Source organism: Littorina saxatilis, linkage group LG3 (genome assembly GCF_037325665.1).
Source record: "Littorina saxatilis isolate snail1 linkage group LG3, US_GU_Lsax_2.0, whole genome shotgun sequence".
In the NCBI taxonomy this organism is placed as follows: Eukaryota; Metazoa; Mollusca; class Gastropoda; order Littorinimorpha; family Littorinidae; genus Littorina; species Littorina saxatilis.
Window position 1 is genome coordinate 39328667 of NC_090247.1, and position 19739 is coordinate 39348405.

Here is a 19739-nt window from a genome sequence, read left to right on the forward strand (position 1 = left end):
TTATGCAGAAATGCTGCAGAAAAGACAGTTTTTCTCCAGCATTTCTGTTTTTTTGCAGAATAACTGAATAATGCCAAAATGCCGAAGAAAAAGTGTAAACAGTTAGTCTCCAGTAAAACAACATCACCGTTTTACTGCAGCATTCTTGATTTAAATTCTACTGCAGTAAACTGTTTTACTGCAGAAAAAAACGTTGCTCTCGCGAAAGATGACATTATGCAGAAATGCAGAATTACTGAATAAAAGTCATAATCCGCTAAGGATAGCGGAGTGCACGGATATCATTGTTTCAGTCAGCCTCGCCTGACAAAATAAAAACGTTCTTGGTGACCAAGACAAATTAGCGGAAGTACAGTTTCTCGATTGGATGATAAATGTAACCAATGGAAGTAAAGAACGAACGAAGTCTCGCCAATTGCGTTAGCAGACGTGAAATGCGCCATGGCTTCCTGATACCGGGAGAACTAGAAGAAGTAGAACCATCATTGTTTCACAAAATGTGGAGATAGAGTTGTTTCCTGACAGTTTGATAGCGCATCCCTGATGTCCGTTATTTAAGCATCTTTGCAGATCGTCGGTTAGGAAAGTATCGCTCAACAAAATGGCGCAAAACGAGGTTAGTTTCCCTGACGGTCTGTTTCCTCGTGTTTCACTGCACGGTTCATTATAATTATGATGCTATTGCTGGTGCTAGTCTATTTCAGTATTTGAATCGAAGAACCGTTGCCAGAGTGTGCATCATTGTTGTTCAGTCCATCATAAGGAAACAAAATCACGCAGCCAGCACTAAGCCGATCATGAGTAGTCGTTTGAAGCTAAAAATCGACATTTAAAAACATGCTATGAAATGAATGCCCGAGAATGATAAACAAAGGGAGTGAATGATGACCTGAATAAAGCAAGCATGGCCTACTGGGGGTGGCTGACGACAGCATTGCTATTATGAACGAGACTCTCATTGACAACAGCGAGCAACAAAGTGTTTATGTCTGTGCGGATTTTGATACCTGCAGGCTTTAATGGAAAATCTATATTTATTGGATTATATTGAATTTAACGGTAAAAGTGAAGAACATTGTCCCGATGCCCACACGTAGTTATGTCCCTTGAAAATGAAATTGAACATGGGAACAAAGTTAAAGTATTGCTTTTCACCACGATTTTGGCTCAGTTTTAGTACTTTAAGCAGACCTGTTTACACTACACATTGAGCGTAGTAAACTACGAATTTGAATAATATACTACGCAACTACGCAAGTCTGTGGTTTTCTACGCAAACGGTATTTAAAAATAAAAAAAATTTAAAAAAAATTTCTTTTTCGTCTTTACACCTGTTCCTTGTCCCGTTGTGCTCTCACACCGCCCCGTCCCTGCACGCAAACGGTATTGTTTCGGCTACGCATATCACAATCCGTAATTTTCTTCATCTCCCTTGACCGATCCATTTTCCAATCCTTGTTTTCGGCCAGCAGTCGTTTGCTGCGTGCAGCGCGAAAAGCGCCCACGGGCGTTGCGTTGTTGACGAGCCGCAGGAAGCTTGTTAATGCCGAATAGGCTTCTCCAAGCAAATGCCGGGCACAACTGAAAGCGTTACTGCCAAACCATGCGGGCGTTTCGACACAATGGCTGAACGCAGAGCACACGAAAGTGAAGATGAGAACTGTGAAGAAAATGACTCCGAAAGGCCACCGACCAAAAAGAAAAAGACGAGCAATGCGCCGAACCAAGTCTTTCTGCCAAAATATCATCAGGACTACCCATGCCTTGTCTTCGCGGAAAGGAAAACATCATGCTCATTGCACTGTCTGCAATTCCCATTTTTCCGTCAGTCAATCAATACATGTGGTAAAAAGTAGCAATCATTGTTCTTGTTGTTGTGATAGGTCGACGAGAAATTCTACACATTCAATTACAAAACTACACATTTGCCTCATTTTGCTCCCAGAAAATACACATGCAATGTTTTAGGGGTAAACAGGTCTGTTTAAGTGCACTGCCGGTGCCATGCTTCTCCATGTTGTTTCCTCGAAAGAATGCAACAGCTTCCTTGAATTTTAACTCTTCAATCCAGGTTTCCCAATTGTTTCGTTTCCGGCCGATTTATGTGGAGCACGTGATGCGCTCACAAAATATTGGCGGTCTAGAACTGGGAAGTGTCGTCTGCGCAATGATCGCGGCGGCTTTCTTGACCGCCAAGGACGACCACGCACGTTGTGAGACGTCATTCGTTAGACCTCAATAGAACCTATCGGTATTACAATTTTACATGCTCTCGTAAACTTCTAAGCAGAGCATGTGGTATGGCTATCTCGCGAGAGCTGTGTTCAAAATTCTTTTGCGGCTTTCGAAGCATGACAAAGACCATGTCTCGCAAGAGCTGCTCAGATACCGAAAAGGTCTATTGAGGTCTAACGAATGACGTCTCACAACGTGCGCGGTCGTCCTTGGCGGTCAAGAAAGCCGCCGCGATCATTGCGCAGACGACACTTCTAGACTGCCAATTGATATCTTTTGTGCGCATCACGTGCTCCACATAAATCGGCCGGAAACGAAGCAGTTGGGAAACCTGGATTCCAAGCTCTCGCAAACTTCAAAGCATAGCAAAGCTTGTTGTATGGCTTTAACCCTATCAGCACTGACTGCAGTGCAGGCTCAGCAGCCTCTCCAGCCTGGAGGGTTTTGGCACTGTAGTGCAAATCTGATGGGTACTTCACTAAAGTGCTTCTAACTCTGCAACTAATAGTTGTAGACACATAACATTTTGTGTGTTGTATGATAAGTGCATGTTCTTACCTGTTGAGTAGCAGTCAGTACCTTCTAAAGTGTGTAAAGTTCAAAGAAATCCTTCTTCCAAGTCACAAACACAACACCAAAAAGTATGCAAGCACACCACTCTGTCACAGTTGTTCCAACAAGTCACAGGATGTTTCTGTCTCACATTTGCATCGAAGCTCGCGCACAGGTCTTGTGCACTGAAATCACCACTTGTTTTACTCGATTGAGACGAAGAAACGTCGCATTCGGCATCATAATCACTGTCATCGTCGAGGAAAATCTCGTCAAGAACCTGCCTCAACGAGTAGCGGCGTTGGTTGCTCATATTTCGCAGGAAAAATGCTCAAAAAACACTCAATCAGACGATTTTTGTTCGCCAAATTGCTCCAAACAAAGAAGAAGGAAGTGGGAAAAAATGTACCTCCCTTGCTTGTGACCTGTCTTTTATTTTTAGATCAGAAACAAGGTCAGAGAAGATGCGTGTCACTGCCCGACAGTTTGTCGGGCGCAGGTGTTGAAACCAGCTAAGGAGCGCCCGACAAACTGTCGGGCGCAGGGCGGAAAGAGTTAATCGACTCCTCGTATCTCGAGCCTCGGAGCTCCATTACCGACTTGTCGGTTCTCCTGCCACTTCCAAAATATATGCCACTGCCAGTGACTCAGAGTCAGACCGAGATCGAAGCCTGAGAACGACACTGTTTATTATTTATTAACAGAATGTAATCTAAGTGGGGATTAACTTACTAAAAAAAAGATTGATTTGATTGGGAAGGGAAATAAGTTCACTGCCAGCAGTGTGTTGTCAATTATTTCTTTAAACCGTTTTGAAGACAAACGGAAAGCATCTAGAGCAAAAATTTATAATTTACAAATTTATTAATACGTAAGTCATAATGTACTGATTATTCATTAAATGATCAACTTGTTTCAGTATTCTTTCATGAATGCTTTATTTGCAGGATTACATTTACAAAGCAGTACCACTACCAGTTTTTTAAATAAAATAAACTAAAGTCATTTGGAACTTTTCAGGAAACGGGGTACATTGCTGACAAGATTGTGAAGGCAGAGAAACGGATCAAGGCCTATCCCTATGACACCGAAGCATGGAGTGTTCTCATCCGAGATGCGCAGGTAACAGAGCTTATCTTGGATTTGCCCCTGATATGGCCCTTCGTGGTCGGCTGGGCGTTTAAGCAAACAAACAAACAAAACAAAAAATCTTGGATTTGCGGACATCTGTGCAATCGAAACATGTTTCCATGAAAACCCCAAGTTATTTTCGTTATGTTAAACAAATTTATTTGTGAAGTTCTCCTGTTATTGTATTGTTACTGTATATAATTCAAAATTTCATCACATTTTAAGTCAGCGTTTCAGAACAAACCAAATTGTAGATGTTGTGGTGTCACAGTAGCACTCAGCTGTCTTATAGTTATACATTTTTATCCGAATTCATTTTAATTTTAATTTTTATAAGACTAATTGTAAATATAACTGAAGTGTACCATACAGTCTATGGACCATTTCGAAGCTGGGTTGGGAGAGGGGAGGATGAGATAGCAGAATCTCTGTTTCAGCGTACAGCGTAACCCCGATAGACGTACAAAGATTTTCTAAATGGTCGCTTGGCTACATATTAAGTTTACCGCATTATTAATATTAATAATAAATGATATTATGTCACTCTTAGTTATTGGCTTTCGTTTCCATTTGCAGATGCGAAAGATTGAAGATGCCCGTGCATTATTTGAGCGCCTCGTGGAGCAGTTTCCAAATGCTGGGAAATACTGGAAACTCTATATTGAGCAAGAGGTTAATATTTACTTTCTTTGCCTGGCCTTCCATTTCTTTTTGTCTCGCTTGGTAAGACATTTCAGCTCAAATTTTATAAAACAATTTGATGGTGTTGAAGTATGTTACTCTCACTCTCAGTTTAATATTATAACTTTGGTTTTTGCCTATACATATAATACAGAATAACTTTTTTGTAAACTGCACATTTCTTAGTGATTTAAACATTATTTTTTTTATACAAATGACATTGTCACTTACAAAATTTTGAAGCATTGTTTTTATTCTGGAAGCTTGAAGTATAAAATTCAATGAGTTGTATAGAGACAAAAAGTCAAAAGGAAGGCTGGTGGTTAGTTATGTGTATTAGTTAAAATGTACGTCTTTGTTATCAAATCAAGTAAAATAATATGAATACGTTATGTGTCTGAACCTGTTTCTCTTTTGATGACGTGCACTCTCTGTAAGAGTGTTGCATCCTGGCATAAAGAAACTTGATGTCGGTCCGTGTTGGCTTGGATTTCTGTGTTGGCTTGGGTTGGGATGTGTTGCCTTGATAGGTAGGATATAGGGGGAGGGCCTGTGTGTTTGTGAGACAGACAGAAAGAGGGAGTGTGTGAGTATGTCACTGTTTGTGTGAGAAGAGAGAGAGAGAGATGCAAACGTTGTGTGTTCAGAAGTTTGTGAGTTTGTTTGTCCTTGTTTTTGAATGTAAGTTCATGTGAAAGCATCTGTTTGTGTGACTGTCTGTGTGACTGTGAGTAAGAGAGTGTTTTAGAGTAAAGTGAATGATGAAATGAAAAGGATCGTATCGCCATAGAATTTGAAACTGTAGTTTGAGCACAGGCAGTTAACCAACCGCTGTGTGCAGTGGAAGAGTGCTAACAAGTCTTCATTCAAATGGGTCATAGAAAAGTATGTTCCTTTTCCCCCTTCTTGATATATGTAACAACTAACATTCAGGGGTGGGACTAATCCGCGGATTTCCGCGGACACAACTTACGAATTCCCCTGGAGTAATCTATTTTTCCGCGTCCCATTTCATCACAGTATCTATAACTTGTTGACTGAATGATATGGAGAGAAGTGAAGATGGGGGGGAGGGAGGGGGGGGAGTGAGCAGAATGTCTTTTTTACCTGATCCAAACGCGTTGAATTTAGTCTCAGAATGCACCAGATTGTACAGATTTTAATGTACCACTTACAATAATTTCGGGGGAGCATGCCCCCGAACCCCCCTACAAAAAAGGGATTTCCTCTTTTTTCATCACAAGAGAGTCCTGAACATTGGATATCTTGATTTAATACTAGGGCAGTTTTTCCTGTCATTAAATCAACATAACAGTCTGTGGTGATGAGTAGCAAACACTACAAAATTTGTTTTTGAAGCAGTTCCAACTTCTATTTTAGTAATTTTTATTTCATAAGTAATGTTATCTCATTAACATTTACAAAGCTAGCTCAATCTGTAGGTCAATTGTCCCTGTCTATCTTGACTTGAAATTAGCCATCTTTTCTGATTATTATTAGAAATTAACTCAACTGATTCAGCATTCAGTTCCAAATGATTACGAGTACGACGTTAGTGAAATTCTGTATTCGTATGCACTTAGTATTGCATGTATGGTTGTGTAAATTGTATGTGTGTCCCATTCACTTGAGAATTTGCGTTGCATAGTATTAGTACATGTGATAATAATGTTCAGCCTGTTTGTGATTTGTTGTGTTGTTTGTACCGTATTTGATTCTTGATTCTAAAAATGGTTTTCTTCCTTTGAAATAGTTAGTTTGTTATATTATATTCTTTGAAATTTATATATTTACTTTGAAGTTAGATGGATTTATCTGGTTTGCTTGGAATACTACTGATTTTCATATGACGCATTCAGCAGATTTAAAAAATATACTGCTTTGGGAGGGTGTTGCATGGGGTTGGATGGATAATTTGGATTGGAGGGGTTACAGACTGTCACATGACGTGTTATATTTTGAGCATCTTTGTCTCAAAATAAACACTGCTTAAAAATTACCCCTTCTGACTGTTATCTGTTGTTATACGTAGTATTTCAGGAGTTGTGTTTTAGAAACAAAAACCGTGTTCTGTATTGTAAGACTGAGAGTGAGAAGCGCGAAAGAGCAGGAAATATAACATTGTTAAAAGCTCGGCTGGTGTCATGAAAGCATTGGTCATGGTATAATTTTTGTGCAGAACATTAAAAAAAAGTTAACTTGCAAACTGTCAAAACATAAAGACAAAACAAACAATACCAAACAAAAACCAGCAACCCTAAAAGCAAGCAAAAATGCCATTGAACACAAAATAAGATAAAGGAGCAGTACCCTGTTAGATTGGCAACAGCTGAGCTTTTGGTAGTTGTTAGAGACTACAGAGTTTCAAACCATTTTTTTCTTCAGACAGTTTTCGTTTATTCTCACTGGATGCACAGCTGATCAATAGATGTGTGGAAATAACTCGCTGTGTCAGGGTTTTTAATTTTATGTGCTTCGGAAGACTTGTATATGTATGTCCTGAAGGTGAGTTGAAAATGTAAACACCCTGATAGCGTCACAGTGAACAATGAATGAAAAAGTAATCATTTGGCATGGACACTGCATTTTGCGTGGGTCCGCTTGTCATACTTCTTTTTCTTTTTTTTAAACATGCACATCAGATTTCATTTACCTCTGTGACGCCATCAACATATTTACATTATTGTCTCATCTTCAAGAACTTGCAACCCTTCAGAACGTTTCCACAACACATAAAACCCCAGGCAGAATTATTTCTGTAAAACATCTTTCTGCTAAAGGCAATGAGTGAGTAAGACTAAAATATTCGTGTTTGAGCCTCACAAAATCGTCTTCATCTCTGAAACTATTTGGAGTTTTTAAATGAGACCACGTAATCTGCAATCACCATACGAACATCCTATTGCCCAACTTTTGAAAGATTATCTTTGAAAACAAACAAATAAACGATGAAGTAATTTAAACTACACAATCCGGATGATGTGGGTCGATGGAATGGCGTAAGGAATTGTACGTTTATCCTTATTCGGATGGCATAGGTCGTGTACGACCCATACTCTGCAAAGAGGCGGCAAAGCGTTTATCCCTATTCGGATGGTGTGGGTCGTGTATGACCCATGCTTTTTACGTTGAATCCTTCTTTGGAAAGTATGGGTCGTACACGACTCGCATCATCCGGACTGTGTTGTCCAACGCGTGATCTGGTGAAGGTTAAGCCATGTTTGTATGGTGAAAGCTGTCTTTGAAAATGGTTTGAACTCTGTAATACTCCTTTTTCTCCTTGTCCTGCTCTTTTGTGGTTTTGTTTTGAATTTGTGAAATCAGAGCAGACAAATCTCAGGTTCAACAGCAAAAGTTATAAACATTGCATGTTGCTCATGATTTAAATGCTTTTGAACATTTAATGATTTGGGCAAAGTATTATCCAGAGTTTATTTTATTTGTGCAGCTTTTTATGCAATATGGAGCTGCTTTTTGTTTCATGTTCTAACAAAAAATAAACAGTAAGTAATATCAAAATGTCATAAATATGATGTCTGCTCTGATTTCTTAAGGATGATTGATTTGTGTTGTCTTTGGCCACTCCAAATAAACAAACATAGATCTGTAACATGGTGCTCATGTAAACATTGGTCACTTCAGTTTCTTTTGGAGGGAGACTGTTGTGTGCATGGCAAAACAGAAGGTACAGCTGCATACGAGAAAAATATAAAATTATTGCACACATATCGGCATGCATTCAATGATTCATGTACATCCATATCAAGATTAGTTCTGTAAAATTCTTTGTCATATTCCAAAGAAGACCTATTTGATTCAGTATTAAACTTGCATTATGACCGTGATCAGAGATAGCAAACCAAAGCTGAAAAAAAAGTGGTGCACTCTTCTGTCTTCACTGCCTGGTACATGTACAACAACAATTTGTGAAAGACTTTTCAACGGCTACCTTTGTTGCATTTCCCTAATGCATGTGTCATGAAACAAGTAGTACATATCTTCCTGATTTAAGTAATTAGATTAAAGTAAAGTAATGTTTTACCTTGAGATAAACCTTCAATAATGTCACTGATAATTCAGTAGTGATCAACCTCCACCTAGTTTCCTTTTGCGTTCTCTTCTTTAAAACTTTGTATGGGTTGTTGAAGAGATGCTTTTAGTTTTACCTCTTTTCATTTAAACACTGAGGCAAGCCTACAATGTCACGTGTAGATTGCCTCAGCATTTCTATGGAGAAGCAAGTCTTTTCCAGCCCATACAAAAAACCTGACAGTTATTTACGAAATTCATCTATTGCCGTGTCACAGCAATGGCTATTTTGACTTGAGGAATATGGAAAATGTTTTTTTGTTGACGTTTTTGAAGCCTCTGATGACCCACCCACCCCCCCCCCCCCCCCCCCCACACATTGTCTGATTTTGCTTAGACCTACTTCGTCTGTCTAAGTTATCAGGTTGATACTTGCGTGGCACACCCTCCTCTGGTTGATACTTGCGTGGCACACCCTCCTCTATCTCGTGCTGTCTCTCTCCCAGTACACATACACACACACACACATGCACTCAGTCACTCACTGTACCCTGCTGTCACTGCAAAGGGGAGTTAGTCAAGAGTTAATGCTTTCCTGGCTAATTCTAAAGATTAATTCAAGCTTGTTTTAGATTTACTATTTATAACTAGTAAAGTGGGTTCTTTGTATGGCCTGTGAGTGTGATCTGAATGTGGACTGTGCTCAATCAATAAATATGAGGCTTATATCGCGCGTATTCCGTGGGTACAGTTCTAAGCGCAGGGATTTATTTTTATTTTTTTATTTTATGCAATTTATATTGCGCACATATTCAAGGCGCAGGGATTTATTTATGCCGTGTGAGATGGAATTTTTTTTACACAATGCATCACGCATTCACATCGGCCAGCAGATCGCAGCCATTTCGGCGCATATCCTACTTTTCACGGCCTATTATTCCAAGTCACACAGGTATTTTGGTGGACATTTTTATCTATGCCTATACAATTTTGCCAGGAAAGACCCTTTTGTCAATCGTGGGATCTTTAACGTGCACACCCCAATGTAGTGTACACGAAGGGACCTCGGTTTTTCGTCTCATCCGAAAGACTAGCACTTGAACCCACCACCTGGGTTAGGAAAGGGGGGGAGAAAATTGCTAACGCCCTGACCCAGGGTCGAACTCGCAACCTCTCGCTTCCGAGCGCAAGTGCTAATTGTTGGATTGAAGAAAACATTGAATATGGCGGGAAAGAGAAAAAAAACCTGATAAAGCCTTTATATTGACACACAAACGGGCGCAGTGGCATGGTGGTAAGACATCTGCCTCCTAATCGGGAGGTCATGAGTTCGAATCCCGGTCGCTGACGCCTGGTGTGTGAAGAGTGGAGATTTTTCCGATCTCCCAGGTCAACTTATGTACATACCTGCTTGTGACTTAACCCTGTTCGTGTGTACACGCAAGCACAAGACCAAGTGCGCACGGAAAAGATCCTGTAATCCATGTCAGAGTTCGGTGGGTTATAGAAACACGAAAATACCCAGCATGCCTCCCCCGAAATCGGCGTATGCTGCCTGAATGGCGGGGTAAAAACGGTCAAACATGTAAAAATCCACTTGTGCTAAAAACATGAGTGAACGTGGGAGTCTAAGCCCATGAAATAGGAAGAAGAAGAAGACGCACATTCTTTTGTATTACATTAATTATAATGCAACCTGCTTGGTTGGAACAAACAGCATTTTTGATGGGGCTCGTCACACGCAATGAATAAACATAGTATACTTTGGATCACATCACAAAATAAAATCACAGCTAATGGTACCCACACCACAGTCAGCCATGATTAAAAACACACCTTCACCCCACACATCTAATCACCTACTAAAACTCACTTTCAGAACAATATTTGTCTGCTCCAACAGTCCTATGCCAGGCAACGTAAAGCATGCAACTGGAAACAATCTGCATTTTTGTTGTTGTTGCTACATGTAGCCCAATTGCTTCTAAACAATGACACTGTCACTGAGCTGCGAAAATGCACATATATTTCTAGTTTTGTTACATTCTTGTTATTCAGCTCTTCGAGCTGACGTCCACATGATTGATATAATTTAAGAGTGTTGTATAGTTTCATTTTTGCTCTTGGGAAATGGCAAAATCTTCTTCTGTTTACATAAGAATTAAGATGGTTCACAGTCGTCATTGGTCTTGTTCTTGCCTCGTATCATCACTGAGATAGGGTGAAGTCAGGTAGACACAAACACACTTACATCCATTCGTATATATACAGTATATATTACATTGTTCCCCATTAAGGGTCCAAGCAGAGAATTGACAATTAACAATTCATAGGTTTTTCAAAGTATTGTACTGTCAATTCACAACAGCCTGAACAGTCAGACACCAATATCACATTAGTCATTGCACGCGCATGCACGCATGCGCACGCACACACACACAGACACACACACACACACACACACACACACACACACACACACACACACACACACACACACACACACACACTCTCTCTCTGAAACATTCACATTAACACACACACACACATCTTATGTGGCACAATGTCACTACAATGTTAACTGGGTTTGTGGTATTCAAATTTACAATGTCCTCAAGTAGTACTATTTAGGCTTAATAGTCCCCAGAACCATTTCACACAGTAGGTTAAGTGATGATACTATTTATAGCGTTGTGCAGAAAAACTCAGTTTTTATGTGCATTTGAAGTTTACGCCTTTCTTTAGTCAGTACTGTCGTAAAGAAGTGATTTCTGAATCTGAAAAAATGCCCAGACTTTTAAGTGAATTCTGGTGTAGGCCAAATGTTTATACAGATTACAGAAAAAGATGTTTACAAAGTGTAACAAATTCTGCTTATTATCTGAATCTTTTTGCCAGTATGTACTGATCACCTTCCTTGGAATTTTTCTCATGCATTAAGATGCATTTATTGAGTCACTTGAGAAAAAGTGACTCTATGTAATCGGTCAGTGTTAGTCTGTCCGGCCGGCCGTCCGGCCGGCCGGCCGTCCGTAGACACCACCTTAACGTTGGACTTTTCTCGGAAACTATCAAAGCGATCGGGCTCATATTTTGTTTAGTCGTGACCTCCAATGACCTCTACACTTTAACGATGGTTTCGTTGACCTTTGACCTTTTTCAAGGTCACAGGTCAGCGTCAAAGGAAAAATTAGACATTTTATATCTTTGACAAAGTTCATCGGATGTGATTGAAACTTTGTAGGATTATTCTTTACATCAAAGTATTTACATCTGTAGCCTTTTACGAACGTTATCAGAAAAACAAGGGAGATAACTAGCCTTTTCTGTTCGGCAACACACAACTTAACGTTGGGCTTTTCTCGGAAACTATAAAAGTGACCGGGCTCAAATTTTATGTGAACGTGACTCATTGTGTTGTGAATAGCAATTTCTTCCTGTCCATCTGATGCCTCATATAATATTCAGAACTGCGAAAGTGACTCGATCGAGCGTTTGCTCTTCTTGTTAGAATGTCACTGCACTGTCCAGAACGCTTTCATTGCACCCGTAAGTTGTCCTTACTGTAAAAGTGAAAAGGTCGAATCAATTTATAGCCACGCGAAAAATACACTGTCACCTATCTCTATATATTTATAGATATACGGCTTCTCTGTGTGTGTGTGTGTTTGTGTGTGTGTGTGTGGGCAAAACCTGTGTATTGTAGAGTTCTGTTTGTGATGTGGTCTAGCGGCTTTTGTCTGTCTGTATGTTCTGGCATTTGAGAAGCCACAACAGATAATATAGGGCTAAGAAATAAGCTCTAAAAATCTCAAACCCGTTTGACAGGACTTCGCCTTCAAAGGTGATTGTGGTGAACCGCCACGCTGTCTGTCTCTGTCTCGCGATTCACCCCGGCGAATTCACCATTCCCAGTAACTCTTCCTTATCTTCTCCAGTGTTTTGCGCCTTCGTGTGGCTTCAATCCATATTCCCGTTTCTAAGTTACTATTTTTAGAATGTCACTGCGCTGTCCAGAACGCTTTCCTTGCACCCGTAAGTTGTTCTTACTGTCAAAGTGAAAAGGTCGAATCAATTTATAGCCACGCGAAAAATACACTGTCACCTATCTCTATATATTTATAGATATAGATATACATATATATATACGGCTTCTCTGTGTGTGTGTGTGTGTGTGTGTTTGTGTGTGTGTGTGGGCAAAAACCTGTGGATTGTAGAGTTCTGTTTGTGATGTGGTCTAGCGGTTTTTGTCTGTCTGTATGTTCTGGCATTTGAGAAGCCACAACAGATAATATAGGGCTAAGAAATAAGCTCTAAAATTCTCAAACCCGTTTGACAGGACTTCGCCTTCAAAGGTGATTGTGGTGAACCGCCACGCTGTCTGTCTCTGTCTGTCTCTGTCTCGCGATTCACCCCGGCAAAGCCGGGTATTCCTCTAGTGCAATATAGTTGGGTAAAATTGCAGTTTACAACAGTTGTAGAATTATAGTTGAAGATGGTGTTCAATCCGTAATTTTTGTTCCTTCTATTAAACACTTCTTGAAATGCCGAGAACAAATAATCATACTCTCGATTGAAACTTTTGTCAGATCGGTTCACAGCTGCCACAAGTTTGCATTTTCACTCAGGATTTTCTGACCTTCGAATTCGGAAAAATGACAAACCTCTGCACCTGATAGAGCTTGCAGAACACCCTACAAGTGCACTTGCCTTGCCTGGCATGATGACGATTCGAAATGTCAACTGCCTGTGGACTTATCGTGTTCCACCATAACCGGAAGCTGGGTCGCTAACAGTCGGGTCAAAGGTCGGGAGACGGGAGTTCTTGCGTCGTCTGCTGCAGCGGGTACCGGCTGCAGCAAGCTGTCCTCTTGCCACGGACTTACATTACCTGGACAGCTGTCTTCGCGCCAGCTGCTCTTTGTCTCTGTTAATAACTGGCTTGAGCGGTCAAGGTCACCAAATGACTGTGTCGCTTACTTTCGGCAAATGCTCGAAATGGTGTTCAGAGAGAATCCTGATGCAGCGATGGATCCTTTTATTGAGCAAATAATCAATGTAAGTTTGCTTGTTTTTATTACAAAAGTGAGTTTCAGAATGAGTGGTTTGTAGGAGTATTGTGAATCACTGATTCAATTACCAAACTGAAGTTGACAAGTGCATGTGTCACGGAACGCGAGTGACTGACTGACTCGAGAAGTACGAATTGCCACGTTTTTGTTGTTGTTTATTTTTTTTTTTTTAAAGATTATGAGAAGTTAAAATGTTTTGATGTGGCATTTCGTACGTCAGTTCACAAGAAACTTGTTTTGGTTGTTGCTAACGATTCCAATCCATTTCCTAAACATAACTAGAGCGAGAGAGAGGGATTGTAACTGTGTAAGAAAAGAAAAAGAAAAAGGGGGAGTTCTGATCACAGATGTTTGTGTTCTGACAACAATATGCAGTCTAAGAATTTGCATTTGTTTCTGAGAAGAGGGCAGTGCAAAAGGACAGCTTACGGCCTTAGGTGAAATTGAATTGCTTTCAGATTCAGTATCTTATATGAATATGAGGAGCCACAAGCACTTTGATAAAAAAAAGAGAAGTCAAGGAACGAGACTTTGTACTACCACAGACTGATGTCCCATTAAATTGAAATTGAATAATTACCATTTTTCAGTTATCTCAAACTTAAAACTATGTTTTTGTTATTTACTGATTTTTGACTTTTGGCTTGGGTACGGCCAAGTCAAAAAGGTGGGAAAGGTTAGAAATAGTCATAACAAGTTCACTTTTGGGTCTTTTTCAAATCTGTTTGCTGCATGTTTTCTGTGACCATTGTGGCTATGCACTGACACACAAAAAAGTGGAGAAAGGGGAGAAATGAAGATTTTTTCTTACTACATCACAGTCAGGGATTGTTGACATGTACATTGTCAAGAGGTCAAAACAAATTTTAAAAGCTGTTGGACACTGCACTAGTGTTGCTTTAATCAAGGCGAGTCTGGAACAATAGGTCCACCCCACCAAAAAGTCAACATGGAATTAGTTATGATTTTTTTTAGCCTTTTGGCTTGGGTACGGCCAAGTCAAAAAGGTGAGAGGGGTTACAAATAGTCATAACAAGTTCAGTTTGGGGTCTTTTTGAAATCTGTTTGATGCATCTTGTCTGTGACCATTGTGGCTATGCACTCAAAGTCAAAAAAGTGCAGAAAGGTGAAAAATGAAGATTTTTCCTTCTTACAAGACAATGTGTGATTTGGCACATTTTGCCTCAGTCTTTATCAAGAGCCTGTCTAACCCACTTTGAAGCTGTTGGAGACTGCAGTAATGTTCCTTACATCAAGGCGAGTGCACAATGGTGCATTTCTAACCCACCCCCCCCCTAATGTTCACTTTAATATCAATCAATCAATAGATATTCAGTCACAGTTTAACTAACTTATTCACCCTGATCACTCACTCATCCTGTTCTATTGTATTTGTGCTAAGTTTGGTTTGCAGACTTTATTCTTTTTCTCAAATTTCTGTTCTCATGGCATCAAGTGGTTTTGTTTATAAATACCCCCCTCCCCCCACACTTCATACTATTAACACACACACATTTCTTAATAAGTTATAATCTATAATTGCGATAGCGATAGGTTCGTTCTCTGTTAAAACTAAAAGTATTGACCGTTTAATTATTTAATTACCAAGTTTTAAACTGTGACCACTATTGTTAATGGGGAACTCCAGAGCCAAATTATGACGTGAGCAAATCTTGGCTTTGTCTGGATTGAAGCTGCCGTCAGCGCGATTTATGGCATGGATCAACGCAGCACGCCATTTGTTTTGGTCAACACTGACTCCAGCCTTCACTGCGAACGCCAAGAAGAAGAAGAAGAAGACTCCAGCCTTCGGAAGTTTGACGAAAGAAAGCCCTCTATATTTCGTTTGCGTCGTGTGGCATCCAAAAATACAGCAGTTTGAACCGCTTCCCTTGCACATATATGCCATTTTTCGCGAAGTAGCATCAGGACCGAAACACGCCAAAGCCGATGTCGGCCATTAACCGGAAGAAGCGGGCACCGCGCGTCAGGTGGGTGTGTCAAACAGGCACTTATTCGACCTTGAGTCTATTTGTGCTTGACCCTAAGACAGCCGTCCATCTCATGTACGTCCGTGCCTCTTGCAGACGAGTTTTCCTCGAAAAAATTACGCAGCCAATGAGAGGCGTCTTTGCGGTCACGTGTTTTAGTGGTGAGTGAGCTCCCCTCGTATTTGGTGTCGGTTGCTTTACATGCTTCCCAGTCCAGGTGAGAACATCCCCAGTCAAAACGTCAACAGGTGAGAACGTCCACAGTCAAAATGTTCACAGGTGAAAACGTCCGCAAGCAAAAACGTCCACAGGTGAATACGTCCATACATTTGTCCCAGTGTGTGAATGTGTGATCGACCATTGACATTGTGTAGTGTTGTTAAGTTGTGTGTGACATGTTTGCATGCCAGCTGAGTCGGCTACCAGTAAGTTCGTCACACGGTAGATTCGTCACCGGTCACGGTAACTTCGCCACAGTAGTCCGAGCGCGGCTCTCTCTCTCTCTCTCTCTCTCTCTCTCTCTCTCTCTCTCTCTCTCTCTCCCACCTCCTTCCACCCCTCCCTCTGCTCACATTGAGTTTCTCTGCCTCCTTGACAGTGATCGAGGTACGGGTTGAAGTCGTGTGTGTGTGTTAGTGAGTGTGTGTGTGTGTGCCGCTGGTGTGTGTGAGTGTTTGTGCGTGTGTACGTGAGTGTGTGTGTGTATGTGCGATGGTGTGTGTGAGTGTTTGTCAGTGCGTGTGTACGAGCGTGTGTGTGCGTGCGTGCGTGTCATGGATGTGGGTGTATGTACGTCCGTCTCTCTCTCTCTCTCTCTCTCTCTCCTCTCTTCTCTCTCTCTCTCTCTCTCTCTCTCTCTCTCTCGGTCTCTCTCACCACAGGCCGCTGTTGAGAACTGCTCAATGAGTAGATTTCGGGTTTTAAAATAACATTAACAACGCTCGGACTGTGTCGTCTGAAAACTACTCAGTTGAGAACTGCACAATGAGTACGGATCTCGGGTTTTCAAATAACCTTTCTCTCTCTCCCTCTCTCTCTAAAAAATGTGAATCTTGAATCTCTCCCACAAATCAAACATCTGAAAGCATAAGCTCTTTAGCATAAACACGGCACCCGCCCACCCCTACCGGTAACTTCGTCATAGGTGACGAATCTACCGTGTGACGAACTTACTGGTAGCCGCTGAGTCGATGACCTATCTTGCCAATTCTCGAGTTGCAGTAAAAGTGGTTTATTTTGGGAGTTTGTTTGGACGTAAAAGATAGAAAGATGGGTGAAGTACGAACTGTTTGACTGAATTTGAGAAAGCAAGTACGTTTTTATGGTGAACTGTGTTACTCTTTGAGGTTTCCCTTTTGATGACAATGCCAATACGTTTTTATAGTGAACTGTGTTTCTAACTTAAAAACCAACACTATCCAGCAAGCTAAAACAAACGTGAGCCTTATTCAAACAACTAACAACTAACAAACAAACCAACAACAACAACAACAACAAGGGAAGAAAAGGAGAAAGAGGAGGGCGTGAAAGACCTCCGAGTTGAAGTATAGTTGTTAGGCGCGTTTGATCGATCTGCGCGATCGCGCTGCGCGTTTGGTGGATCGATCAAACGCGCACACATCGATCGATGTGTGCGCGTTTGGTGGATGCAAATGTAGTGGAGGAGTGGAAGGGTAGTAGTAGACACGAAGCCCAAGTCCAAGCGTCTTGTTTCAACTTTTTATTCAAGAAAACAATGCAAGGAAACGTAGAGGCCGAAGGCGAAACCCGTAGACAGCAAAGCAAGTGTAGTGTCGTGTTCAGCTGCTAGGAGCGAATGCATGCTTATGCCGGTGTCCGGCCTATACTTATAGCCCCGGCGCGGACTGCACAGAAAGCACCGTCCGGCGGTGATGAAAATCGGACTGAATACGGCCAGAAACACGGAATCTGTGTTTCTTACACTTGCTTTACCCTACGTTATTTAAACAAATACATAACCAATCATAACAAACAATACATCAAATTAAAGCTACGACCTTTAGCTTTCTATTGCAATAGATCACATTTCGTAAAAACTTATATTTATTTAGTAGGATGCAAAAACAATGGTCCTAGTGAAGGCACTGAACCAACTTCAGTGCGGAAAATTACAAAACTCTCCAAACTGGAATAATGGACAAACTCATAAATCATACAGATAAAAAGAAGAACCCTAGACAAACATCATGATATGCGTTACTTGGGGGAAAATTATACATTGACTTAGTACGAAGCGGTAAAGTCCGAAAGTAAATGGAATCGGCTAAATTCCTGCGCGAGTACCTGTCTGCATAAATTAGCAATCTTTGCAGAGGAACCAAGCATCACTCATTACAACCAAATCCTTATAAACATATGCAACATAGGTACGGGATATGTAATAGTGATACAAAAATGACAAAACAATGATTGAAAAGACAAAGATGAGTTTGTGAGAATCAATTTCTCTCGACGATACATGAAAACCGGTCAAGGTCAGAGTGACGCTTTGGTCAGTTCGAAGCATTATCGTAAATAACACAATAATATGCAGCCATCCAGCCTAATCAGTGACTTCTATGCAAACCTAAATATAATTAGGACCGTATCAAAGATAAAAGGGACTTTGAAAGATAGAAGTTAGGTAGATATATAAAGAAAGGTATTCTATTAGAATTTGCGCCGGTCAATGGTGCGCGCGCAGCATCGTATCGTCTGCTATGGGTGGGTATCCCGTTTGTACTGTACACAAGGCTGTTTCGCTATGCGATGATTAGAGTGTTTAGGGTAGCGAAGTGCACTTGGCTACACAAAGAACTTATGATACAAAGAATACAAGAATCGTTAAAACGCGCAGCTCTTATACTTGCGCATTTGGACGATCTGTCACAAAGTAAGTCCCTACCACACACACACATCGCACGCCGGAAGTGAAAAGTTTCAAATACAGGAATGTTCCGAAATATACCCCAACAACGTTTTTGATTACAATTCAGCTCCTTTTTTGTTGTTTTTGATTACTGCAGAGCTCTATTCACATAGGCTCAAGTTAGTTTTATTGCTTCATTCTCTCTTGATTGCTTCATTCTCTCTTCATTCGTTTAACTGATACATGATGGAGAGGTTTAGGCACACACTGCAAGTCACAGTGGAGGCAGATACATCAGCCATGTGTCCCAAATCAAGCTTGATGTCAAGCGAAAAGTTCAATACGGTTGTGAACCACCTAAGAGACACACACCGGCGCACACACACACACACACACAAACATGCACTTACATAGACCCAGACACACACACACCCAGACACACACACACCCACACACGCGCGCACATACTGTTTAGACACTTATAGCTAGGCCTACTTCCGGTCATAACTTCCGGTCATTGCCAGCAGACGTCTGACTGACTATTAGGGTTTAACGTCCTCTTAGACCAACTGGTCTATTGGGACAGGTATTGGTAATACGCTGAAGATATGGTGTTATACTTTGATTCGAACAAGCCCGCTGTGGCTGTCTTCTTCGACACACCAGCATTGGGTTTGTCTCGTCAAAGTATCGAAATACGATCATGATAATCAGAGACGAGAGATGATGCATGCGTGTCTTCGTGTTTTCCAAGCCCTGAGACTTTCGCTGTGAACGTGGGATCTTTTTCGTGCGCATGTGTGCACACGGGGGTGTTCGGACACCGAAGAGAGTCTGCACAAAGTTGACTCCGAGAAATAAATCTCTCGCCGAACGTGGGGATCGAACCCACGCTGATAGCGACCAACTGACTACAAAGCCAGCGCGCTACCAACTGAGCTACGTCCCCGCCCCCAGCAGACGTGTGTGTGCGTAGTACGATGGTGATTTGTGAGACGGATCGTCCAAATGCGCAAGTATATAAGAGCTGCGCGTTTTAACGATTCGTGTATTCTTTGTATCGATCAAACACGCACACATCGATCGATGTGTGCGCGTTTGATCGATCCACCAAACGCATCGCGCGATTGCGCAGATCGATCAAACGCGATAGCGACCAACTGACTACAAAGCCAGCGC

General features: G+C 41.2%; 1 protein-coding gene across 1 annotated transcript in view; it reads left to right on the forward strand.

Annotated features, from left to right (window-relative positions):
* Positions 1-413: 413 nt before the first annotated feature.
* LOC138962357 (cleavage stimulation factor subunit 3-like) overlaps positions 414-19739 on the forward strand; it is a 59562-nt gene continuing 40236 nt past the window's right edge. Inside the window, exons 1-3 of the mRNA XM_070334149.1 lie at positions 414-616; positions 3808-3909; positions 4495-4590. Coding sequence (XP_070190250.1) covers positions 602-616; positions 3808-3909; positions 4495-4590 — 213 coding nt within the window. The 5' untranslated portion in view covers positions 414-601. The remainder of the gene's footprint in view (positions 617-3807; positions 3910-4494; positions 4591-19739) is intronic.